This window comes from Protomyctophum parallelum (assembly GCF_964188405.1).
Source record: "Protomyctophum parallelum genome assembly, chromosome: 3".
NCBI lineage: Eukaryota > Metazoa > Chordata > Actinopteri > Myctophiformes > Myctophidae > Protomyctophum > Protomyctophum parallelum.
The window spans coordinates 32,304,612-32,331,418 of record NC_139698.1 but is presented as its reverse complement, the minus strand read 5'-3'; the positions used below and the strand labels follow the sequence as shown (position 1 = coordinate 32,331,418).

General features: G+C 42.1%; 1 protein-coding gene across 1 annotated transcript; it reads left to right on the top strand.

The window, feature by feature from the left end:
- The first annotated feature begins 3,868 nt into the window (after positions 1 to 3,868).
- On the top strand, positions 3,869 to 26,439 carry LOC310855431 (14-3-3 protein zeta/delta-like). Its single transcript, XM_083760436.1, has 6 exons — positions 3,869 to 4,003; positions 7,222 to 7,549; positions 19,596 to 19,719; positions 22,817 to 22,980; positions 23,917 to 24,012; positions 25,209 to 26,439. The coding sequence occupies exons 2-6, from the start codon at positions 7,238 to 7,240 to the stop codon at positions 25,263 to 25,265; spliced, it is 753 nt and encodes a 250-aa protein (XP_083616562.1). The 5' UTR covers positions 3,869 to 4,003; positions 7,222 to 7,237; the 3' UTR covers positions 25,266 to 26,439.
- The last annotated feature ends 368 nt before the right edge of the window (positions 26,440 to 26,807 follow it).

The following is a 26,807-nucleotide window of genomic DNA, read 5'->3' as shown; positions in this document are numbered from 1 at the left end:
TCTCCAGACAGACAGACTGCCCATAGTAGCTGAGACAGAACAGTATTTAGCCAGCTTTTTTGCATTTGTTTTTAGCAATCCACCCAATTGCAGACCCCTGAGCACAAGTTTATGGACATGGCCCAGACTTCCAAATACAAGGACAATAAGTTGACAGTTATATCCCAAGGCCATAATACGTTCCACCAGAAGCTGATATTTCATAAGTTTGGATGTAAAACAAGTGTCCATATACAAATCAAATGGGCAGCCTATTTTTCGAATATAGTAACAGTTTTTCTAATTTCATTGATGAACACAATATCTGGGGTATTTGGAATATTTTGTAGTGAATTGGCATGCGTGTCATTGTGATCAAATCAGTCTATTTTTACAGTGCTGTGTTTATACATTCTTGTTGTCCTGTCCTGTACTCTGAATCTCTGATCTTGTCTGAGACCAGGTCCACCAGACGGTCATGTCTGGCAATGTACAGTCCTTTATAGTGGCTGCATTGCAACCATTTAATATGGCTGTTTCTTTGTCATGTGGTACTGGATGTAGGATGCAGTGTGGGTCGTGTGCTGATGGGTACCAGGTTGCCAAGTTGAACTTGGTCGGCAACACCTGTAAACGGGCTTTAATAGTGAAAATGAGAATGTCCTCACCTATGGTGTTATTTGACAGTATAAAGTGTGATAATGAGTATAATGGTTTGCAAAGGGAAGGAGAGACAGTTTTCCCTGCAGCCTCAGACTGGTCCAGTGTTGTGCACTTTCTGATCGCTTCCTAGAATGGTGGATTTGATTGACAGTTCATGGTGCGCACCGTCCTGCTCGTAGGTCGCACATGCACGGACACGCGGATCTATGATGATGCTGTTGTTGAGCGCAGCAGTTGTTATATCAGGCGCCGCCCACTTTAACTGTAATCCTGATCGCTGGCATAGATCATTAAGATCCATCCAGTCAGACCGCACACCGAATCCAGCACACACACGCACAGACGCACACACACACACACACACACACACACACACACACACACACACACACACACACACACACACACACACACACACACACACACACACACACACACACACACACACACACACACACACACACACCATTTATTCCTTTTTTGTATTGTTTATTTGGAATGATTGATGAAGCTCAGGTGTTTTTGTCTGATAGAGCTATATTAGTGTATTGCTGTGGGTATTCACAGCACAATGTGGTATTCACGGCAGACTGTGTTTTATTCACTCGTCAACTGACAGCTTGGTGAGAATTCCAGACCTCACCCTTATACAGACTGTTAACAGTTGCTCATCTGGTGTCTTGATAACAAAGATGATTGTCTATTCTGAGTAGATGCTGATGTATAGAGGATAATAATGAATCCGCACCTCACTGGTAATGTGTTATGGATGCAGCTGAGAATCACTGACTAACAGCTAGGATGTGGGTTTCTGGTTAGTCACTTCCTTTATTCAGTAAGGAGTAAGGACCTTATTTCATGTTATAAATCTGGCACTTTTGGAAACAATCCCTGCCTATATAGTTGCAATGCAAATGCAAATACTTGAGGGCATAATGAGGGTATAATAACATTCAACTGTAAAGAGGTTGACATGTGAGGTTGGAGAAACGGGTGGTACAATTCTGTTATTCTCCACCTATTACCCATAATAGATCAATAATATCAACATAAAAAAAATGCTTTCATTCCAGATTTCTCCCACTTTTAGCGTGTTGGGGAGTCTTTAGAGGTCGGATTCGCAAATAAAAAGAATACAAAATAAAATGTATCTATTCACATTGATGGGATTAGGACAATAATGTCTATAAGAACACATTTAGTCAAGAACTGTGTAATATGTAAGAGTTATCAATTTCAGGAATACAGGAGCTGAGCAGTATACTCACAGGCTGTATGACAAATGTTATGTGTCATAGTGGAATTGTACAATCTTTGAACGTAGTTCGTTTTTTATGGTCTTGTTGGATCTCGTCATCCCTCTGGGAATCGTGTGTGTGTGTGTGTGTGTGTGTGTGTGTGTGTGTGTGTGTGTGTGTGTGTGTGTGTGTGTGTGTGTGTGTGTGTGTGTGTGTGTGTGTGTGTGTGTGTGTGTGTGTGTGTGTGTGTGTGTGTGTGTGTGTGTGTGTGCATGTATGTCTCTTAGGGTGTGGCTAGTAGCCACCTAACCTGTTTTGCAACTATAAACTCCCTCTACACTTCTTTCCTTGTACTTGAATATCTTCCAGATTTCTACTACTGCCTGTCTAAGACCACGCCTTAACTATACTGAATGGAATATACTGATTGCATCATTCACTCAAACACAATTTTTACAGCAAATCAGAGAACTTCCGTTAAATAGGTCGAAATCTTAGTCTTAGGGGAGAACATGTGACAAAGCAAAAATAGCTTGACTCCGTGGAAACCAGCCAGCCTGCTAAAATAGTACTTTCTATTAGGCAACTAAGGCAAGCTATGCATACTGTCTGCGTTCTACTTAGTTTGCGCCTTCAACATGTCAAATACATAATGATGAATAATGATGATGATAATGATTTGAAATGTTTTCATCAGTTCACCAGACCACCTACTATTGTTCACCACCAGAGTCATATCACTATGTTGGTGACATGACCATCTTGTCATTACCACAACAGTTACACCTTATTTCAAACTTTCAATATTTTTGTAAAGTTTTGAACAAGAAATAAAACTAAATTTAATTATCTGTAAATATTTTAGCACACACTGATGCCTACGTGTATTTATACCTACTCAGGAATACATGGACCACACATTTGTCCAATAGGCTAGTCACTTTAACGTGATGTTGTCTACACATTTTGGAGTCTCTGGAGTATTTGACACATTTTGTTTCTTGGAAAGCATTAGTCCGATCGACTTGCTGTGCAGTGCACCCCAGGTCATTATGGGACACCCATGTCGAGTTGCTGCCCTACATGCCAGCCGGCATAAAGGGCAGTAAGTAAGTAATGTTGAGTTTGAGGTCATTTGGCCATATTCTCTGTACATTTCCCATCGCTGCTAAAGCATGGTTGTATGATCTATCTACTGATAACTTTATTATTTTTCTATCTACTTTTGTATTTAAACCTTAAGTCAACAATTTCTTCATTACTGTATATCATTATCATATGACATGTACGTTGTTAGCAAAGTCTTGCGGAACATGTCACACTCAACATTTCACTGCGTGTACCTGAGTGAGTGACAAATAAACCCTTTTGGTTTTGAATCTCTTGGATTTTGCAATCTCTGATCTCCTGCGGCTACGCAGGTGGATAGCATAGGTAATATGTGTAGTATAAACTGCACTAAAATTATAGTCCAGTAGCCTAGTAGTATGTATAAAGGTGAGAGGTGTGTGTGTGTTCTAGGCATATGACCCCAGGACATGGTGTCATGTAAAATGTAAGTAAGCTGTTCAGAAGATCTCAGGGAGTCAGGGACTATAGAGTCCCTGTTCAGTCCTGTAGTAGCTACTAGCAGCAAGCATAATGATAAAGGATTCTATACAGTATACACTGATTCTGATATTATTTTGTCTGTTTTTTCTGTTCAAAATAATGTTTTTTGTGGGGGATCATCTACATTGAGTTTCATTTCCTTTTAGAGCAACAACTGAGGTTCTTAAGTTGTTTGTAGGAAAATAAATGCAATGTCTTCCATAATTCCCATGTAAGAAGAATGTTCACATCGTCTGGCTCAGAACAACCTTAAACACGTAATCACTGTGGCTGACCTTAGTCATCAAAGTGACAGTTAGTCACTACAGGCTAAATGGGGGAAAAACTACAACACCCAGTGTTTTGTGCTCTGTTGCCGTGGTAACGTTTGACGTCAGGCTCCCCTGCTCCCTCTCTGCTTTGGGCTGGTGTGATTGGAGGGAAACCCCGTGGATTACATTCAGACGGACTGGTTGTGAGAGAATCAGCTGTAGCCTGTTAGACCGAGATCTCCGCTATCACCCACTACTCAGGTAAAAAAGACTTGTTTCCTTGCGTTCACATTCACAATCACATAGATTATCGTAGTGCCATGTGTTTTATTGTGGTGATTGGCGTTAATGGAAAACCATTGTCCCGAATAAACTGGGTGGTTGGTGTTAGCAACGACAATCGGCAGTCCAAGAACAATGGCTAAGCTACAGTTTGGGGTCTGGCTAAATGCTGGTACAAAAATGGAACACCCAGACGTGCAAGCAGACAAGAAGGCGTGTCAGGTTGATGGTTCAAGCTTCTATTATTTTAGATTATTATAGTAAACTAGCTACCAAAATACACGTCCGCGTTCTGTCAATTGCCTAAACTGTCTGATATAAATGGGTTTTTTTAGCTCATCCACAGACTTATTACAGACACAATCATTTTATTGGCATTGGACTAATATCACTAGGCTAGCAAATACTGCCACGATTCCCACGAATGATCTGCCTTCATTGCATTGGTCGTTGAGTCATGGAGCTGTCATCAGCATCATGTGTCAATTTAAATCTGTCACAGTCAAGTACGGGTACGGTAGTCGGGTTTTATACTTGAATCGTGACAAGAGTGACAACGTGTGATTTCTAGCACATGATGGCAAATCAATCAATGGAGGGAGGCGCGGGTTCAAAGGCTGGGCCGTCACGCTTCTTGAGCTGCGCTGTGGAAATACATATAATGTTTGACATGTCCAGCATGTGTGAAGGTTTTTCTTTTATTTTTGGTGGTATGATTATGATGCATTCACAATCTTAAAATGACCCATGTAGTCTAATGTCTACTCGGTGGCTTGAAGCGCTTCACTTCCAGGAAATAGTCTGCGTCAGGCTAGAAACAGGTCACGAGGACTTGGCTGTTTCATAGCGTTTAACCATTTTTTCCGACTCGTGGTATAAACATGGATGATTTGGTTGGTGTGAGGCGACACTGAAGCAAAGCCTGAACTGTTTGTGTTCTTAATACAATGACCGCATCTACGACTAGTCTGAATCATTTCCGCCAGCGGGGCGAGTCATTCCAACAGGTACAGAGATGGGTGTGGTGTAGTGTGTGTGTGTGTGTGTGTGTGTGTGTGTGTGTGTGTGTGTGTGTGTGTGTGTGTGTGTGTGTGTGCGTGCGAGAGAGAGAGAGAGAGAGAGAGAGAGAGTGCACATTCATGTTTTTTTTCCGTGGGAGCAGCTAAGGTTGGCTTGGTTATGTCTTATGTGCACCCAATACTGTACCTTATTCGGAGATGTATTACACGTGGAGATGACAATAACTAGGCATTTACCGGTATTCATTTCATGCCATTGCATACTAGGGCCTAAACTGTTTAATAAACTAATCAATCAATGAAACTTAACGTAAGGTCAGATTGATACACATTGTGATGAAGGCCTTGTCTACAAGATGGATATTAAAATTAGTCCACAACAAGAACATGCTTTTAGTAAATTGGTAAATCATAACTGTTAAGATGATGATGTTAGTGTATTGCTTGTTGTCAGTCACACTGTTTAACAGTTACATTAACATACATTGCTCAGTTTACATAAAATGTTCTCAATCAGAATTGCAAAAATGTTAGTTAAATTAGTTAAATTTGCAGCTATCCAGAAATAAATTATATATTTTGTATTAATTATACGTGCGTTGTTTTCTCACTACATGGCCCATAGTTTTCTTGCAATCTCTCCATGCAGTCTGGTATGGAAAATAAGTCATTGATTATGTGGAAGCCCTTTGGCCATAATGCCTTGGTCAAAGGATGTAAGTTATTGATCTAATGATTTGTGTGTGTGTGTGTTTGAGGGGCAGCACGTGCCTTTCCATCTGCCTTTCTCTCTGCCTAAATTAGCCGATATACAAGCTATGATCTACAACGCATTGCTTTGCAATGTGTTGTGACTTGTGAGCATGTAGACTTGCCTTTTTCGCAGAATGTTCGCTCCCATAATAGGGGCACGTCGGTTCATGTGGTATTATGGAGGCTTGGCATTAACATTGACGCCCTAATCTAGCACAGAAAATGTGTTTGCAGTTTAATTGTTACTTTTTTTCCCTATACAGAACATTGCAGCTACTGTTTAATTACTGTATATCTCTTCCAAGCATATTGTTCTTTTTCTGTTACATAGTTGGCACCAATCATTGAGTCACTTTTCCACTACGGTATGGGCCCAAATGAAAATTGGTAACGCCAGGTTGAGAGAGTACTGCTATTGATGCTAAAGCTTGTTGGCCTCTTTCTCACAGTGGGGAAGATGGGGATGGCACCAACATTCTAGTTGGCCTAGAAAGCTAGCATTGCTCCATCCTGTTCATCCTGAGAGGGAGCTGCTAATATGACCAGCTTTTGCCCTAGTCTGAGCTTTGAGTGACCATAAATGCAAACCCCTTTTCCCTATTTCTGTTCCTCTAGTCTACACTCTCTTTTCAATCACTTTCTTTTGCTTAAACCATATGGCAAATCCTTCCCTGTCATACTAATTGTTCTCTTTCTGCCACAGCCACGAATAGTCCTTCCCCAGGAAATATTTCTTGGCTGCATAGAAAAAGCCACAAGACGCAACTCTAAAACTCGATGGATACAAGTTTTATTCTTTTAGCAAGGGTGGCATCTTATGCGTTCTACACTAATGACTCCTTCTCCTTTCTTGTTACTGTCCTGTGGTGGACAAAGCATGGAATACATGGAATTTGTTTGATTGCTCATTATTAGTTCATTGTGAACTAGGTGGAGATTAAGCAGTTTTATTTATCTTATGTAATTACTCTTTTCTTTTGTAGTTCTCTTTAATATCTTGTCCTGCAACATGAAGAGTGAATTTCAAAAGCCATAATAAACATCCATAAAATGTGTACTTAATATTACTTCTGCTCTTCACCCCCTATGGGGCATCGATAATGTTCCTCCACCTATCACATCTTTTGCAACCAGTTGTGCCTTGCCCCACGAGAGACCCATCTCCAGCAGCTCAGCCTTGACAGTTCTGTGGCAGGTGATCTTGTTTCCTTTTCCACTGTGGTTGTCTATCTGAGGGCCACTTTGGGGATTCGCTCTGGGGGCATTTTAAGTACTTTTATATGCTTTATTATTTTATTGGGCCAGAATATACAGCAGATCTCCCTCAGGCAGCCATTGTGGAAACTAAAGAGCCGACTTTACTCATGTTGCGCTTGTTTATTCGCCAATGTGTGTTTTTGAATGTCTCTTTGCTTGCACCCCCAGCCTCCAGTGAGCAGCCATGGTGGACAAGAGCGAAGTGGTGCAGAAGGAGCTTGTGCAGAAGGCCAAGCTGGCGGAGCAGGCGGAGCGTTATGACGATATGGCGGCGGCCATGAAGGCAGTGACGGAGGAGGGTTCCCAGCTGTCCAACGAGGAGCGCAACCTGCTGTCGGTGGCATACAAGAATGTGGTGGGGGCTCGCCGCTCCTCATGGCGTGTGGTGTCCAGCATCGAGCAGAAGACAGAGGGCAGCGATAAAAAGCAGGCCATGGCCAAGGAGTACCGGGAGAAGATTGAGAAGGAGCTGAAGGAGATTTGCAATGATGTGCTGGTGAGCTTAACTCAATTGGGGAGGGGATGGGGGGGAGGGGTGTACACGCCACAGGTGTACATCTGCATTTTGCGAGAGAAATTCCTGAAGACAGGTCTTTTTCCGACACTATAGGCTATATATTTCAATGTTTCCCCTAGGATGATGCAGCAGTGGTGGTGCTGTTAAACCTTATCGATCCGATTAGAAAAATATTCCTTGTTGTTTTTGCCCTCAATTCCATTGATTGCAATCAAATAAAGGTTTGTTGTAATGTTAATACTCCATCGCGCAGTGGTGACAAAAATAACAAATCTGTTGATTTTAATATGCTGCAAAGGTCAGTTAAGTGCAAAGTTATTGAAGTTATTAACTACCCATCGACGCCTTTTCGTATTTTCGTATGTACCTCCCCGCCGATGATACCTTATCACGCCTTTTTAAATATCAATTGATTATGGTGATCAACTGTGTCCTTTATGTGGTCTTAACACTCTATTTCGGTCTGGTGAAAAGAAAACGGAACAAACCGGAAATGGAAAATCCACTGGCTTATGCTTTCTTTGGGGACGCAGATTCTTAGAACGTAAATATCTGTGATTCTTCTCTGATTTATCTAAACGACAGTATTTCGCTTACAAAATATGTTTTGGGTGGATTAAATGACAATTGCGAGACATGTTACGTAGCAGATATTTACTTCCTGACTCAGCGGTTTCCGGCCAAAACGTCTTTCAATTTAAGAGCCTCGCTCAGTGAGATATAATGTATGGTGGCCTGCGCCACACTAAGTCAGCCAAGTCAATGAGTTAACGCACAGAAGGATTCTGCACTTCTGGTCAGATGAAGGAGGAGCCAGGCCCCGACGCCCACAACGCCTGGAGCTTCTTAATGTCGCCAAAGATGGTCTATTTATGAAGATGAGCGAACTTCATTGGAGCCACTAGAGGCGCAATGGCCTACAAATCCTACAAATGGTCTCCTAAGTAGGCAATGTTTGCTCCTCCCCTACCTCCCCATCCACCCCCCCTCCCATCTCCCAGGCTGACAACTTCATGTGGATGAGCATTGAGAGCAGGCAAATTTCATGATTCCCATTTCCCAAATCAGCCCCCATCAACCAAGAGTCTAAGATAGTTATGGAAATGTATATTAAGCATTTGAACACACATGTTATTTCACTTTGTCCATTCATTTCACGTTATAATATTAATATCACATATTCTCATCTTAAATATACAGAGAGAGGCCTCCTGACTACTCCCAAATCTCTGGGATATTTGTCTCGCTAAAAGAAGCCATTTTAGTATGAATGTCTTGGAAATATTGTATGCGTTGTGGTGATTGGATACAGTATTTAGTTCAGTGACCATGGAGTTAAGGTTCATAAGCTGTGTTGACGTTCATTCTCCCATTGGAAATGAATAAACATTCTTCCCGTCTCCTAATATTGTCTCCGCCCCCTTCACGCAGATACGGGAAGTAAAGTCGAGTTTGTGCCTCTTGCTAATTTTCCTCTTGGGTGTCGCCACTCCAACACCCAACAATTTCAGGTTGCAACACTGATGTGTCCAAGTTTGTGCATCAGTAGATGTCTAATTTACTTAAAGTGACACTTCACCCTTTTTGCAAAAATATATATGTTAATGACGTTTAGAAAATGTAGAACTTTCCTGGGGTCTCTCCGTCTGTAATGTGGTTTTAGATATTTTAGATTTTAGCAGTGTCCAAGATGTTGCAGACACTTGGCTCACTTACTTCCTGGACTATATGTTGTCTCAGTAAAGGCCTATTCATAGTCTGGATTTTCGGTGGTAAGGTGACCACCGCTCCGGTGGTGAGCTGACCACCGGAGCTGAAATAACGTTGAGCGGTGGTGAGTAAAAACAGAGAGAAGGGCTGGAGCGGTGGCGGTGGTTTGCTCTTCACCGCGGCTTGTGACGTCATGTTGTAGTTCGGTGGTCACCTAACCACCGAAAGTCCAGACTATGTATGAGCCTTTAGACAGCCCTCCCCCTATCCACAAGGAGGAGCAGTGCACCAAGGCATTATGGGAATTGTAGTCCAGGAAGGAAGTGAGCCCAGTGTCTGACATCATGGACACTGATGAAGGCTGGATAGCCGAAACGTTTGTCTCCTGTTCAAAATTCAAGAATAAATTATTGAAATGCAGTCTTGGTGTGTGCGACCCATTACCGTTATTTATTTCAGTGCTAAAATCTAAAATATCTAAAACCACATATTACTCACATGAAACTCCCCAGAAAGTGTTCTAAACGTCATTAATATATATTTTTTTAATAAAAAGGGTGAAGTGTCCCTTTAACCGAGTCCATGCCGCTACGATAGGCGGTATCGTGAGGCTAGTGCCAGTGAAATGCGCGACAATAAATAAACAAGAGCCCTCATCCGGCAGACCCGGAAGTGATTGGCCTCCGTTGTGGCTCCAGGCATGGTCGCACAATTGATGATGCATCTTTCTAATGAACTGCAAAATCCCCGTTGAAACCATGTTAGAAAAGCTATACAAACATAGCTGCAAAACAAATCTTCCAGCTGACGGTCGCAGATGTTACATTTAAACCTGAGACCCATAGAAAAGTCTTACCCTAGGCCTAGGGGGAGCCATCTCACAGGAGACTATGCAGAATACAGTCCGTTTCATGATAGAGTGACGCACCTACAAGCACAACGTGACGCATAGAATAATCATTTTCAAATGTTCTTTTAAATAGGGGAAACACTGTAGATTAACTAGATTTATATGATCTCACCTCAGAACAAAGGGATTAAGGTTTCGTTGTCAAACAGACCTTTTAAATTGGAATTTTAGCTAAATTGTGATTGATCTACAAATTCAACATGGTCCAGTGCTCTAGGTGCAAGCTGGGGGAGGAGGAAAAAATGACATGGATCAAAGTATAGATGAATTACTCCACTGAATGTCATGTCACCAATTCAGCACTTAGTTGGATGATCAAAATGAAGAGTCATAGATAGTCTTTCAACATTACATTATAAATATGTTGAAAATTGAGATGTCATGACCATGTACCGTGTTTAAGACTTGTTGGGTCTGTTTTAGATGAACATGGGTTTAGCAGTGCCTGTCGCTCGCTGAAGAATGTTTATTTCAGGCAAACCACTTCGTCAGTCCTCAGCTAGTCGTAACACTGAGCAGTTGAGGCTGACCGTTGGCTCTGATTTATCTTGTAATGGGAATTGGGGCAGACACTTGTTGTAGTGTCGTCGTCCCGTCCCCCCCCCCCCCATCGACTGCCAAATATTATGAGCTTTTGAACGTGTTTAATTCTGTCACACCCAGTCTGGTCAGGTTCAGATAGGCCAGTGAATCATGACTACAATCTGTGAACAACTGTGGATGGAACCAATGAGATTCAAGCTCCAGCAATCTGTCATTGGTTTATCTCTATTCTTAGATTATCCACCCTGCTCTAATTTGTATACTGACCGGTATTTTCCCCATTGATCTAGTCTCAAGACACACTTTTGTCCAGATGTGGCAATTTTGATTCCTTTATTTCTGATTTGTAGGGAGATGGCAACGCTGGTTAAAGGTTATTGTCAACCAGCAACAAGCCCCTTGTTCTCCATGATGCTTGTTTTGTTTTTACAGCTGAAACCGGATTTCCTTGTTATTGTCTAAGGAAGTGGTCATGTGTCTGTGAGATAGAAACAAAATTTTACATGAGTTGGGCTACAAGAGAGCCATGTTGTCACTATGTCTGTGATGACAAGCCTTTTGTCTCTATATCCATGTGACAAATGGCTGTCTAAACGATTGCAGTCAAAGAATTGCCCCCAAACACCTTGTGTAACCAAGGCCTTATGTTTGTCTAAAGATAAGTAACGTGACTAAGAGAGTAAGGCTTAAGTCCAAAGTCAGACCTTTCCTAAAGTGTCTCAGCCTGTGATGGTGTCAGTTACGTCAACAACAGGTTGCTGGACCGTCTAGGCGGTGTGCGTGCGCCATACCTCTTAACTAGCTATTTAACCTCTTCTGCCCTCTATCTGTTCCAGTATTAAGTTTGACAGTAATCTAGATAAAGGCGTTTTGCTGGTTCTTCTAATTACCTGTCTTGAGCAATGGCCTCCAGCCTATAGGTTATTACCACTTTACTCATCTCATCTGTTCCCATGTAGAGAGAGTGAGTCAAGAGGAAGATAAGTGTCTGGAGTGGGAATGAGATGTGTCACAGTAGATAAGGGTTTTCTATTTGTAATCCAATGTGGGGGATGAATTCCATTAGGCTTGTCACCGGTGTAATGGGAGAATGGGCAAAATGTGTTTGTGTTTAAGGTACATTCTATTCATTTCCATCAATAGTCTGCTTGCAGCATACTGCATACTGTGTTTGGTGTTGTCATAATCACACACCACCTGAGGATGTGAGAAATGAATATTCTGTAGAAACGCTATCCATTACCCCCTCAGTCAACAACTGTGGTGTTTAGATTCAATACAAGATTCAAGACATTTCTCCACCTGCCCAATAGTGAATGTTGTAAAATTGTGCCCAATTCTTCTTATGCCTTTTAATTGCAAAGTATGCATGTGAGTTGAGCCTGGTAGCACTCACAGGTGGTCCCTTCTCATTATGCTTGCTGGCGCACTAGGCGTTCTGAAAAAGCACGTTTGTTTGATCAGCAAAGTTGGGTCGTAGTCAGTTGATGCATGCTCTTACGCTAGGGGAAGATGGGAATGTGAGATAACAGTGAAAGCATTACCTCATACAAGGCAGAAAGTACACGTAGAAATGCTGTCCACTCCCTTGAGTCATTGTAGTATGAACAACCCAGCTCTTCTATAGAGAAGGCTAACTTATACTTTTCACTGCCAGTTATATGCTGTTTTCCTTGTAAAGGGAAAAACATTTATATTTGCTTTTATATTTCCGATATGTCATTTAATTCCTGATGAAGGTAAGGGGTGAAGGTAAGGGGTGATGTGTCCTATACAACCAGGGACATTGGAAGACAGCCAGGCAACAGGGGCGACCTAATCTGGGTTCCCAGAAGTTTTATTTTTCGCCACTAGGCGGGCGAGAAAGACTTCTGGGGGAAAAAAGGACCGTATCCCTGTGAGGGAGAGTACGTTGCTCTCAGAATCTGAGCGGACACTCCCCTTTCCGGTCTGAAGCACTGTGCATACCATGAAAATAGTCCGAAGGGAATCCAATTCCAAATTGAATTGTAGTAGGCCACCACCGCTCAAGGAGCAATTGTTTCCCTTCCGTCTTATTTAGATGTAGCGCCCACTCCATGTGGAACCCGCCCCTGTCTTTTGATTCGCATTTCATTTGAAACGCAACGCACTGGGCCACGCCCCTGCTGCACAGGATCTGAGGCCAATTTTCCTAGACTAGGGGCGACCTGACCCAAAGCTGAAGGAATACACTATTTCAGACCCTGATTCTTCTCTTCCCGTCAGAGTGGGCTTTCAACAGTCCACGTTTAGATTAAGAACAGAAAATGACTTTTTCAGTTGAAAATGAAAATACATAATCTTTGGTTGTGTGGCAAAGCATAAATTAAGCCTTGGGGTACATGTGAGCCGTGAACTATGTTTTCTGGGTATATTTTATACATGAGGAGCAGTTGTTTTAATGACCCTTGTTACAAAGCCTGTTACAGAATGAGTAGAGTTTTGCTCTGGATTTGTAAAACATTTAAAGAGTGGACCTATGCAGCAAAGCAGGCTGTCAACCAGACATCATCAACTAAGGTGAAGTGCCTCTTCATTGACTGTTGATGGTCTTGTGCGTGTAGCTTTGTAGGTGTCCCTGCTTCACTTTGTGAGTTCAGTTGTATGTTATAGCAAGAACAGGGCCTATCAAAATAAGAACAAGGGACGTTGTTAGAATCTCTATTCTTTTTATAACTTTAAAATAGATTCTATAGGTAGCCTACTATTCTGATTCACTCCTCTGTATTATCTGGCTGTGTGAGTCACTGGGTACTAATCCCATAATGACAGCAGCTGAGCCACCAGCGTTCTGGGCCACTGACCTCCACCTCAGCCTTGCACAGCCTCATGGGAGCAGGGCAAGGGGGAGCTATCTCAGACTAGCACTCTACAGTCTACAGTACACAACATTAATGTGTTTTATTTTGTCTTCACAACAAGCTCAATGTGATGTGCATCATGCATCTGGTAAAAGTGTATGAGCCTTCAATGTTTAGGTAGGAATGGACACCTGTGTCAGGAAGATAATTTTGGCAAAATGGTCAGATGTTCTCAGGAGGAAGAGGAAGAGATGGATGGTAACAACAAGAGATGAATGAGTTGGAAGAAAAGGGGTGGGCCTGGGGATGGTCACTTAAAGTGCCACAACTTTTTCAGCTGCACCCATAGTGTTTGGAATTTGCATCAAATCAATCAATAATACTTTATTTTGTAACCAATAAACATGTGTTTATTAAACACGGAACAGTAATCCGTAGGCACTGGGCAGCATCAGTTGACACTTGACAAGAGAGCGCAACAGTGCATTGACTGCATTCAGCACCACAATAGTTCTGCAGTTTCACCCGTTATGTTTAGAATTTGCATCAAAGCCAGAATAAAAAATACTTTATTTTTTAAATGTGTTTATTAAACACGGAACAGTTGTTTAATCCTTACAACAGTAGCAACAATATGCTACAACAGTAGCATTCACTAGCCTTGTGTAGCCAGACAAATCTGCCATTACAAAATAATAATAATCCACGCAGTGATATTCTGGCTGGCTACGCGAGGCTAACTCTTCTTGTGCCCAGAGACTTTAAAATAGTGAGCGGTTGTTTCACATAGAACCTTGTTGTCAACGCTGGTGACGAAGACAGACGCTGTGAGCACAGAGGAGTTTATTTTATGTTTATTTTCTGCTTGCGCATGAGCATAGTGTGCGCACTGTTGACGTCCAAGGTTGACGTCCAAGATGATCGAGAGGAAAGGCTTCAGTGAGATGATGGCATTTCTCGAATCATCTTTGCTGTCAAGTTTGCGCACACTATGCACAAGCAGCTCACTACTGGCCGACTGTGATCCACTCAAGCTATATTATACCTATGGGCTGCGGTGCGGTGGGATCCAATCCATATCCATAATAACACCAGGACGAGAGACGTGCAGTTCCCTTTACCTTTTGCTATACATTACAGTAACGTTTATAGCGTTTTTGAACAAGCCATTGCTATCTATATATATATATATATATATATATATTTAAAAAAGAATTGCGTCCGTCGCTAGTCACCGCTTGCTTCCATGGTAGAAGCAGCCAGAATCCCATAACTCATTGCACGCACACACGGTCTTTAGTGGCTTTAAGGCTCAGAATGAGGTAAAGGATGATGTTGCGAGATTAATAAAACATTCATTCGACCTTCCGGTTAGCATATGAATGCTTCTATTGCTACAGTAGATTACTTCCGCAACACTTGTTCGAAAATGGCCGTCCGATTATCACTTCTGGTTCACGTGACCAGATCACACCTCTACTTTTCTGCCTTTTACGTGTATTCTGTTGGCACCGGCCCCAGATTCTCCTCTATGGTAACGGGAGGGAATGCTACCCACCCCTACTTTACCCCCCATGGGCTTGTGTGGGCAGGCTTGACATACAGGGAGTCGAAGATGGCACACAGATTCCTGGATGTTGAGCAGTTGTCAAGTTCTAATTCCCCTATCTAGCTTGTGACCTACCTGTGAGAGAGTGGTGAAATCTGTCTCAGAGTCTGCTTAGACAGTCAAGGTGTGTCTCACATCATGTGTTCCATATCTCTTCTTTCTTTTGACCGAATGAACGCACTCCTTGTGCAAACGAGCAACAGTATGCTAGGACCGTAATAGCTTTCACTGTGAACTAAATTCAAACATGATAGATTTATAAATTAAACCAAATCATTACCACCTTACTCAGTTTTACATTGTTTTATAAGTGGTCATGAAACATCACTGCTTTTACTTTAAATGGAATGTGCCATATTACTTCAAGCACATTATTGTGTAGGTTAATTAATTTATTGCTCTCCACTGCATATTGGTGTTTCATAACATTCACGCTGCCCCTGCATACTGCATAACAGACAACATATGTGACGCTCCCTCCAACCGACACAAGTTTGATTCAAAGTGTGCACTGCAGAAAGAATATGACCATTTATAGAATATGACCCATTTCTGTGAGGTGGACAGAAATAATGGTTTCAACGGCCTCCCCATGTCTTTCTCCTTGCAGGAGTCGCACATGACTTAAGTATTGCCAAATACTAATTTCTCTCCCACTTTATCCCTGCTCATGTGACGTCTTTGCTCTCCATTTTATCAGCTTCCAGGGCTGATCAGTGAAGAGACACTCTTCCTCCCAAAATATGGCATCTTAAAATAACTAAACGGCATATGGGATCTACACATATCGATGCAATACTGTGTTTGGCCACTGTATATAAATACCTCTTAAGGTAAATGTGGCACTGTTCCTCAGTCGACCAGCCAATCAAAGCGCTAGCTCACTTTTGCAGAAGAAGCCATTTTATTTAGCACTTAGTGAGGACACGATCACAGACTGGCAAATTGTTTTATTTAAGGTACATTAATAAACGTGTATGAAATAGGGTGAAATGCTCTCCAATTTGCTTTATAATTTATTTGCATATCTGGTTTAGAGCCCACACGGAAATAGCTGTTCCATATTACCCATCCGGGGATATGACGTACCCAGAGTATGTGCAGACTTTCTCCCTCGGCTTCCATCTCTGCTCTCTCCCTCCCCCTCTCCCTCCCCACTCTCGCTCTCCATCCCTACCCCTCTCTATCCTCTCTCCCTACTCCACTCTCTCTGCCACTTACTGTATATCAGCTCATGTGGCACACGGCCAATCACATAGAATATTGTCCTCACATTTTGAGGACACAATCTCTAGAATTATTATTGATTGTGGGGCGCTGCCGCTTTGTCCAGCTTTGAGGGTCTGTGTAAACGCAAACATTGAAGACAAAAGTGTGTAAACACAAACATCTATTGATTGGCCAGAAATGAATGAGATGATGTATGAAGACATAATGATGAGAGCGCACCTCACTTCACACATGTGATGTAATGTATGTGTGAGTGGAAATGTTGCGATACAGTACTAGGCTGGATCTAAACCCGGACTAAGTGGTAAACCCAACACTCTGTTTAAACTGCGGCGCATATGGCTCGTAAGTTGTCTGATAAGCGGTCTATTTGATAGGTGAATGGCCTAAACTGGGGCGCCCGCTGGCCTAGCGGTCCAGGCGCATGCCACATATAGGCTCTGGCCTGACAGCACGTTGCATGTTCGAGTCCCGTTCATGACGACCTTTGCTGCGTGTCTCTCCCCGTCTCTCCCTCCCTCTTTCCTGTCTATCTTCACTTCTATCAATAAAGGGCGAAAAGCCAAAGAAAAAATAAATAAATTGATGAATGGCCCAAACGACGCAGTTTACCTAGACCACCCCTCCCCCATCTGACGATATTATCAGCCCTCTGTTTGATACAATAACCTAGTTCAATTATTAGAGATCATTACTAACTCTGCGTTCAGGTCAGGATTATATATAGCTCTGGTCCATAGCTCTAATGCGTGTGGTGGGGGGCTCAGTGCTCCCACTAAGGAAAGTAGGCTTTCTAATGACACAACCCACCTTTGTTTTGGTGAGTAGCGAAAACGTTCTTTTTATTTACGCTAAAGACGAGAGGCTGGTCTGCATTCATGCGAGCGGCGGAAGTTGAGAGTAACCGCTCAAAATGCAACACATTAGAGCTATGGACCAGAGCTAGATTATATATTACATACAAATTAATAGCTTAATAAGATTGACTTTCGCTGTCTCTGAAACTGAGTAAAATGTAACAAGTAGGAATAGTCAATCCTCTCTTGTCACTGTATCTCTCTCTCTCTGTCTGTCTGTCTGTCTGTGTGTCTGTCTGTCGTAGAGATGGTGTCTGGTATACAGCAGTCATGATCCCAAAGTCAGTGCCCCAGAATAGGCACACCTAATATGTAGGCATTTCAGTCAAGGGCATGATAACTGAAATTGTACATTTCACCCGGTGCATGCATTCCTGTCATCGTGCTGCTTGTCATTAGCCTTGCCCCTGCCAGTGCCCCAATTCTCCACACAGCTCTTGGAACACTTGGCTGCTCCCCAACGGCAGCCTAAAGTGTTGTGTAAGTACAGGCTCTTACATCAGCCCTGCCTTATTTTGATAACACATGGGAAAAGTTTAAAAACACATCCGGTTGTAGAATCATACAGAATTTGAGATTGGACTTCTCTGAAATCATAGTGTTGGAAGCTAAAGTTGGACTGCTGATCCACACAGTTGGTGTGTTGTTGGATTGAATGAGGTTTGGAACGCTGTGTGGGGAACGGTGATTCCGATGTTTAAAACTGATTGTGGAGAGTTACCAATGTTTGGACCAATATTTTGTCCAGATTTGATTAAAGTTTCCATTTGACAAACATTTCAAACAAGTAAACATAAAATCGAAATAATGTGAACTTTATTGTATTTAACCACTTGGCCCATTCAAGATCTACAAGCTCTCAATTCGTCACATTGCGAAGCTTTGTTTTATAAATAAAGTTAGTTATAAAGTTTATAGAGTTACAATGAACAAACAAATCGCATTACAAAAAAAATATTTATCAAAGTTAACTACCTTCATTATTGGTCTGATGTGTGTTGGTTATTAGATCTGATATGCTCGGGATTCCGTATGGCTGCTCTTGAAACCATTTAATGATCAGATCTGCACTGTGGAATTCAAAGATGATGTTTCATGACTTTTGTAAATACAGGCTGGGCCTGGGATCGCGTTGGACTGGATGGGGGAAAAGAAGGAATGATGTTGGTCTTCGGGTGTTGGTCCCGAGTCCCGACTCCCGAGGCCGTAGCAGTTGCCCCAACATGTCGTGTCTTTTCGCTCATCTGTCTGTGCTGAAGAGACAACACAGTACGGTGTGATGTTGCTCTCCTCTATTGAGGCTAGTGCGATGGAGTAGTATATGCTGATGTGACAACATTTCTTGCCTCTATTCAGGCTAGTGGGATGAAGTAGTATATATCTGTTTTGAAGAGACAACGTGGTACGTGTCTGTTTTTAGACTAGAGATGTACCGATTTTCTTCCTTCCCGATACCAAATTGACCCTTAACAGGTCTGTAACTCTGAGAATGAACAAATGTGGGTACATTTGCATTTAATGCCATTTGTACAGTCAAAATGATGAAGTCCTTGAAATTAAAGTACTAAAGTTAGTAAAATAATAATGTAAAATAGTACAGTAAGAGTATGAAGCAGTCGTGCATCATCAACTGAAGCATTAAAAAATGATGGTTAATAAAATATTATGATAAATTACATGGTATCGGAATGGCATGGACTGGCACACTCACCGATACCAGCATTTAAGCAGTATCAGCAGCTTTTCTCTAGCCTATCAGGCTAGTGATATATGTACTGAAGAGCCGAGCTGTGGGCTCGTTGAGTGACCTAGTTCTACTCCAAGAGCTCACCAGGAGTTCAACAGCCTAACTCACGCCTCTTGCTCCTCCCACCATACATACGCCTCTCTTTCTCTCCTAATCCACCCCAAAATCCCAAGCCCAGGCCCTGAGGCTATCGGAGGTATCTAGCGTCTCCCTAGCTTTAACCAGGCCTGGTTAAGAAAGAAGCTTCTAGTTTATGTAACTGATGATATTGGTTGCAAACTTGCATGTGTGCTCACTGCTCGTGTAACTACCACTGCTATCATGTGTAATGAATGGAAGCGTTAACTAGCCATACAGAACCGACCACTTGACATCTGGTATTACCATCTGACAATTGACCTGCTGCATCATTGAAAATGTCTCCTACACTTTCTGTTCTTTTTTATGTCTACAGTTGTGAGACGAAGATTACATCCACTGTCATGTCTGCTGTTTTTCCCCCATACAAGCCACATGTAAATAAATGAGAAAATGTGCATGTTTTCTAACAGACGGTCCTTGTGTGTGTTTCTGTTCTCTGTATGTCTTCTACAACAGGGACTCCTAGACAAGTTCCTCATTCCCAACGCCACTCCAGCAGAGAGCAAAGTCTTCTACTTGAAAATGAAAGGAGATTACTACCGCTACTTAGCCGAGGTGGCCGTCGGAGAAGAGAAGGCCTGTAAGTCCTGCCATAAGTCCCCCATATGCTAGCTGTGTGTGTGTGTGTGTGTGTGTGTGTGTGTGTGTGTGTGTGTGTGTGTGTGTGTGTGTGTGTGTGTGTGTGTGTGTGTGTGTGTGTGTGTGTGTGTGTGTGTGTGTGTGTGTGTGTGTGTGTGTGTGTGTGTGTGTGTGTGTGTGACAGAGAAGGACAAAGATGTGTGTACATACAAGAGATGGATAAAGAGGGATAGAGAACACTTCAAGGATTGAAATCCACACTGGCTACAATTGCCAGGTCTTTCCTATCGCACCAGATCCTTTTAAATGAACACTTTAGTATCCGGATCAGCTTTGTGACATTGGCACCTCACTACAGATTACAGTACTGGCATGAATTGCCTTTGAGCAAGTTGGGTGCCCACTGCTCCTAATAGTTTGGATGGTTTAAATGCAGAGGACCAATTTCCCCACTGGGATCCATATACAGTAGGTGTAGTGATAGTTGTAGTGTTTAGTTGGACTTAGAAGCAGGTTAAGAGCATTGTACAAACTGGGAATCATATGTTGGGCTGTGAGTCCTTTGAACAGATAATGGTATCATATATAGTATGATACTATTATCTCTCTCACACACACACACACACACACACACACACACACTCACACTCACACTCACACTCACACACACACAGAAATTATCTGTTTACAAGTAGAGCACTGTCATTCTGCTGTAGTCAGTCAGTCAACCATTAGCTACCAGGAGCTCTGTCTCTATTTTTCTGTATCACTCCCTTAACCTTGACCCACAGCAGCTTCCAGCAGAAGCTTGGCGCAAACATGGCGCAAAAACATACTTGAAATTTGAAAGTAGCTCAGACCAACCGTCTTATCTGGGGGGGTTTGAGGTCACACAGAATTATGAAACTCAGTGTAGCCTAAGGTATGGCAGCTGCCATAATGTGCTGCCCGAGGAAGCTTGAAATGTGTTTCTATCGAGAACCAAGCCTTTTTTGTGTTCAGACGGCTTCTTGGCGCTTGTCTTGTCAGCATGACTGTAACCAACCGTTCTTGTTTTGTGCATTACATAGTTTCCGGACTTTATTTTTATGCGTACTGCCATTCGCGAGGGATGGGCGACTTTGACGATGGAGAGGGCCACTATATTTCCACACTCACTCCAGAGGGCCACATTGCATATTATGACTGTCGTAGCAAAAATCGCCGGCGAGTTTTGAGCTTGTAGATCAGCTATTTTTGCTATTGAATTGAAATCCTGATATTTTTTTTGCTATTTTTGAATTGGAATCCTGAAAAGTATAATTTTAATTTAATTTCAAATGCCTTTAATTAGTTATGTTACACACATATTTTATGTCCAATACATACATTGGAGAGAAAAAATACTAACATTTTAATATTACTCATTAAGCTACTAATTTAGACTGAAGTAATTGAAGCGGGTCATGTTTGCAAATCAATAATATATATCAGCATTCTGATATTAACCTGTGGGCCGCATTAAGTGAAGGTGGGGGGCGCATTTGGCCCCTGGGCCGGCAGCTGCCCATGTGTGCCATACGCTGCCATGTCAAAATGACGCCATAGGTTGCCAGGCTGTCAGACATACAAAGTAACCAAGTCACGAAAGCAGAATAAATCAGCTAGCTGACAAGCCTTACAGAAATGGCAGCACAGCTGCCAGCCGCTCATCCCTAGGAGGAGAGCAAGGCAGGGAACAGGGTGCGGTCTTGGCCACTGCTTCCTGTGTGCTGCAGCAGGGGTGCAGTTGGTCTGCCTGGTAAGAGTAGAGCAGGTGCTGACTTCTATCACCATTTGCATCTAATGTATAGAGAATTAATTAGCCTTGGAAATTGTACAACTATGCCACCTAAAACCTGGAGTGATACAATACTTTCTATTCATCAAATTAATGGGATAGTTCATAATGTGATGCAGAGGCTTACAGAGCTGTTTTGCTTTTACTTGAAACCCCCAAGCTTCCCTTTTTGTTACTCCACACCTAACTGAAACTGAGGCCCTGGGAGTAGAGGTGTGTCCTGTGACATATCAATATGATTAGTCATCAGTTCACCGTATCTCCACAAGGCATTTAAGAAAAGGTTTCTACACAGTATTCTAGTGATGGGTAGGCAGCTAGTCATAATTGTTAAGTGATCCTATGGACATCGCTACTAATACTATAGTATGTTTATAACAAGCGTGTCTAGTTTGACTGCCCATAAATGCCATGTACACTCTTAACTGTCACTGTACTTGTCAGGTCGTCACGGTTTCTGTTTGTTTCCTCTTTGGAATGGGGTGGCAGAGATGAAGGAAGCAGGGAGGCCAGTTAGAGTGTAATGTGGGAACAGGGGAAATAACACAAGGCTCAGTTCCCTTTTGTGTCAAACAGACAGACAGTTAGCCCATTGTGTTTATCTGCAGGAGAGGAAGAGATCTACACACCTAGTCTCTTGGTTACAGAGAAACTGTCCTGACCCCCCAACTGTGAATGCCAGCTCCTCCATTACAAAAAGACATGATGCAATCGTGGCAAAGTTTGGAGTTGTTTTGTTGGGCGATGTAGTAGTTTGTCATTGAATTAGGCTAATATCAGGCTCAGCTAATTCGTTTCATATTTGTTCCCTTCCCTCCCACATAAGGTCTCTGCCGGATGTATAATTGTCTGCTTACACTTTTAGGAAAAAGTGTTACACATTAAAGAACCATAAACGATAAACTTTCTTGTTTATTCTGTGTGCCTACTTGTTTCCAAGGCAACCGCTAAGTGCTGGTGATGGTGCCCTGGCTGATTCACTGAGTAAAGCCAGATTTATAACTTTGTCCTATGATAGTGTCATGTGTTGAAAATAGTCAATCTCCAAGCTCACAACACGTCACATTCGTAATGCATTGTGTGCTTGGAAGTATAAATTTGGCTTTACACCACAGGTCCTCCTGAGCAATACAGCCTGAGCATTCACTGCATCGTTCTTCTTAATAGTGTAATGCAAGACCTTGTTTCACATTATTGTAAATCTTTGGTACACACAATCAAGCCATGTACATTGGTAGATGAGATGAGCCACTAACTCTTAATGTTTTCTCTTCCTCAGCCATTATTGGCAGTTCACAGGAGGCATACAAGAATGCCTTTGAGATCAGTAAGACAGACATGCAGCCCACGCACCCCATCCGTCTTGGCCTCGCCCTCAATTTCTCCGTCTTCTACTATGAGATCCTAAATTCGCCTGAACAGGCCTGCAAGCTGGCCAAGACGGTAATGACTTTATAAGTGTTGGTATAATCATGTCATTTATATTGTCTGCCAGGCCAAAGGCATGGCCGAGAGACTGTTTTTGCCTGTGTGTGTGTGTGTGTGTGTGTGGGTGGGTGTATGTGCGCACGCGTGTGTCCAGCTGTGAGCAGCTAATCTCTGGCACCGTTGGACAGATCGGGGCAAAACTCTGCATGCATACTCCAAGGCCAAGGAAAAACATCTGCCCGATCACAAAGGCCTGTTATAGTGCCACCAGGAGGCCAATTTTTGTTAAAACATCTTTTTAGATTAGTCCTACAGATTTTATCCAAACATCACACCAATCAGTACACATGAGTTCTATAGTCATGTGATCAGGAATGGCCCGTTTAGAACAAAATGCCTCAAACTTTAAACGCAACGTCCGATTGATGTGAAACTTGAGTGAAACACTCAGATAGGCCAAGGCATCACTAAGCCAAGGAAGTGATGCCACCAGACATTTTTCAACCCGGCCTTTCAAACCGGAGGCTTTTTAACAGGCTAAAACTCTTGAACTGTAGGTCATACAATCAAAAATGATTTCCCCTTGGATCATTATGAAACTCCAAATAAACCACGCCCATTTCCACCATGTTGTGTTTTTTGTGCTAAACACAACATTTTGCTACTACTCCTATAAAGACTTTGTCCAAAACTCACACTATTGGTACACATGTCTTTGTCAGATCCCATTCCAAGTGTCCATGTCCAAACTTTGCAGGAGCACACTTTTGTAGTATTTAATTAAATCTATAATATGTGATAGGTTAAATGTACAACTAAACTGTCTATATACAGAATGCACAACAGAAGAGGTAGCCTATACAGACGGATGAAGACAAACGGTTCATAATCGTATGTATGTTGATACATAAACAAATGCTTTTCTAACAGTTTTCTGTTTGGTTCCTCCAGGCTTTCGATGAAGCCATTGCAGAGCTTGACTCCTTGAGTGAAGATTCATACAAAGACAGTACATTGATCATGCAGCTACTGAGAGACAATTTGACAGTAAGTCGAGTTTATTTTTGTGGATTACATAAGCACAATTTTTCCAACACACTTGAGGCCGATCTAATTTCGCAGCATAAATAAGCAATGTGATTGGCCGAGAGCTGTGTGTTATTGCGCCAATATGGGCCAGGTGTTGCTTAGCAATGCATGCACCCGGATGATGTAGAGGTAAGAACATCCACCCACCAGTTCACTAACAGTCAGTGATGCTTCCAGCTTGGCCAGGCACTGTAACAACCACATTGGTCGCGTTCATGGGTAGGAAGCCGCCAGGAGGGAGTGAAACTGGGGTAGCATTATGCACTCGGGTGAAACTCCTCATTCTAAGGTGAAAAGAAGAGGCTAGTGATGCCATCATGTATCGAAGGAGGCATGCAGTTGCCCACACCTTCCCTAGGCCAACTGTCAGTGTTGGCAGCTACAGGGGCTGCAGTGTACAGGAATTGGCGTGCAAATGCTGAATGTGTCTGTTATAATTAAAATGTTACATAGCCTACTAGCAAGTGTTACTTTTATGATTGGTATTACTTACAATAATGGGCTACAAGAAAGTTGGGATAACAGAATAAAACAATGCTACTTTGACTGTATAGTAATTGTTTCAACCCCCATCATTACCATTAATAAATTATTTGAAATTGAAACATAATAGACACAAATGTAGTACTAACAAAACAAATACAAACGTAGGATACATATTTGCAACTTATTTGTATTTTAAGATTATTTTTTATTGTGGGCACAAAATGCCTGTATTTCAACTATAAAACCTGAAACATTCGCTAATCGCTACACAAGTATGTGAATACAAATGACAATGCGCGTCTACAATACTTTTGCACAGGTGGAGGTATTATAACCCCCAAAGCAAAATAGAGCAGCAGTGAACACAAATCCAAGAAGACTGCTTCTTTCTGTTGAAATGCAAACATGCACGTTATGCTTGCGTAGTTATGATTTTCACGTTCCATAACATCAGCGTCACAGTGATTATGTTCCTTCTCGTAAAGAATTGCAGCTTGTATAGATATGCTGATATTATTTTATTTATTTCATACAAAACAGTAGAACTGAAATCTGATACTGCTGTATATTACAGCTAACACTAGTGATTGTTGCTAATGTCTTAATGTTTGTACTTTTCTTCTTTATCCCTCGCTACGCACTTCTCTTTTCTCCTCATCCTTCCTCAGCTGTGGACCTCTGATAACCAGGGTGATGGTGAAGATGCAGAGGAGTCCAGGGATTGAGACGGAACCCCCCCTAGACCCCCCCCCCACCCCCTAGTCATCCCTGTCTGCCTGTCATTGTCCTGGCTCATCCTCATCATCAACACTGAGACCACCTCATTATCATCATTGTCGTCCAGCTCTCCATCTCTTCATTTTTAGTTCTCACCACCAGACATCTCACTTCTATTGGTTTACTATTTCTTATTTTGTAGTTACTGTATGTCGGAAGGGGGTTGTAGGTTTGGAGTTACAGGGTGGGAGGGTTATCTTGGATGGGTGGGGGGTGGGTAGATTAGTATCAGGAAAGGTGTGTTTGGGGTTGGGAGCTTGTATGCTGACCTTTTGTTTGAGTGTGGGAGAAATAGGGGTGTTACATTATACATGCGGTAGGTGAGGGGGCAAGTTCTCGACTCATGCAATCTGCAGTAGGTTGAATTTTTAAGTCCGAAAACAGTTTTACTGTACTTGTGTCTATTCATGTTAACAGTCTTGTGCTTGATTGGCACCATTGCTTGATACATCTGTGGTTCCACAACATCAGAGTTGGCTCCTCGTATCTGAGGAGACAGCAGTTTTTAGTCTGTATTTAGCTAGAGAATCGACAGTGGAAACGAGGACAGTGGAGGTAGTATTAAGGCTAATTTATTCTTAGCCGCATGACCACGTCGCTCGACAGGAATGACTTTCGCCGTGTAACGCGGTCATGCAACTAAGTATACATGAAGCCTTAGAGGGCACTGGAGACAGCAGGCAAGGTTATGTTGGAACAGAAAGGTTACATTCCATTTACTGTCACTTGCTCAACTTTCTATTCCTCTTTTTGGGTGGCCTGCATTTGTATTTCTATGTATCAATTACGAGGTATAGAAAACTTTTATGAACAAAAGAGCACACAAGCTTGTTACTGGCACTGTATGAGCAGAGCAGTAAGGATTTCTTTCCCATATGCTTATCTAGTTACTGCTTTTTCCAATTAAGGTTTTTATTTGTTTTGATTTTTATTTTTATTTTGATACTTGCCTAAATTGCATGTGGCTAAGTAGTTAGAGAAGAGGTGAAGGAGGTTGTTGTTGGGCTGGCTAACTTTGTTCATGTCTTTGGAATTTTCATACAGAACACCCAAACATAACTGTTATTTGGAGGGAAACATGTAATTTCATGTATGTGGAATAAAAAAGATAATTTAAAAGTTTGATGCTGTCCATTTTGACTGAGTTTCAATCTACCTGAGTTTATTTCATGGTTTTACGATATTAGTCAAACTCCCAATTCCCAAAAAATCCCAATTCCCAAGATCTTGAACATTGGGGATTAAAGAAAATGTTACATTGTAACCCCAATCAAACACATTGAAACTAAAGAAATGGGTCTAATACATGCAGCCATTTCCCATTGGCTTCTGTATTTTCTGTGAATCACTTGTCTGGATGAGAATGAGTGCATCATGGTGGAGAGAGACTGCAAGATGTTTTGCACTTAGATTTTGAATGCGGGAAACATTTGTGCTCAGTAACGACGTGTGCCTTTGTAATAACTTTTGAGTGACACCCTGGAGCTACG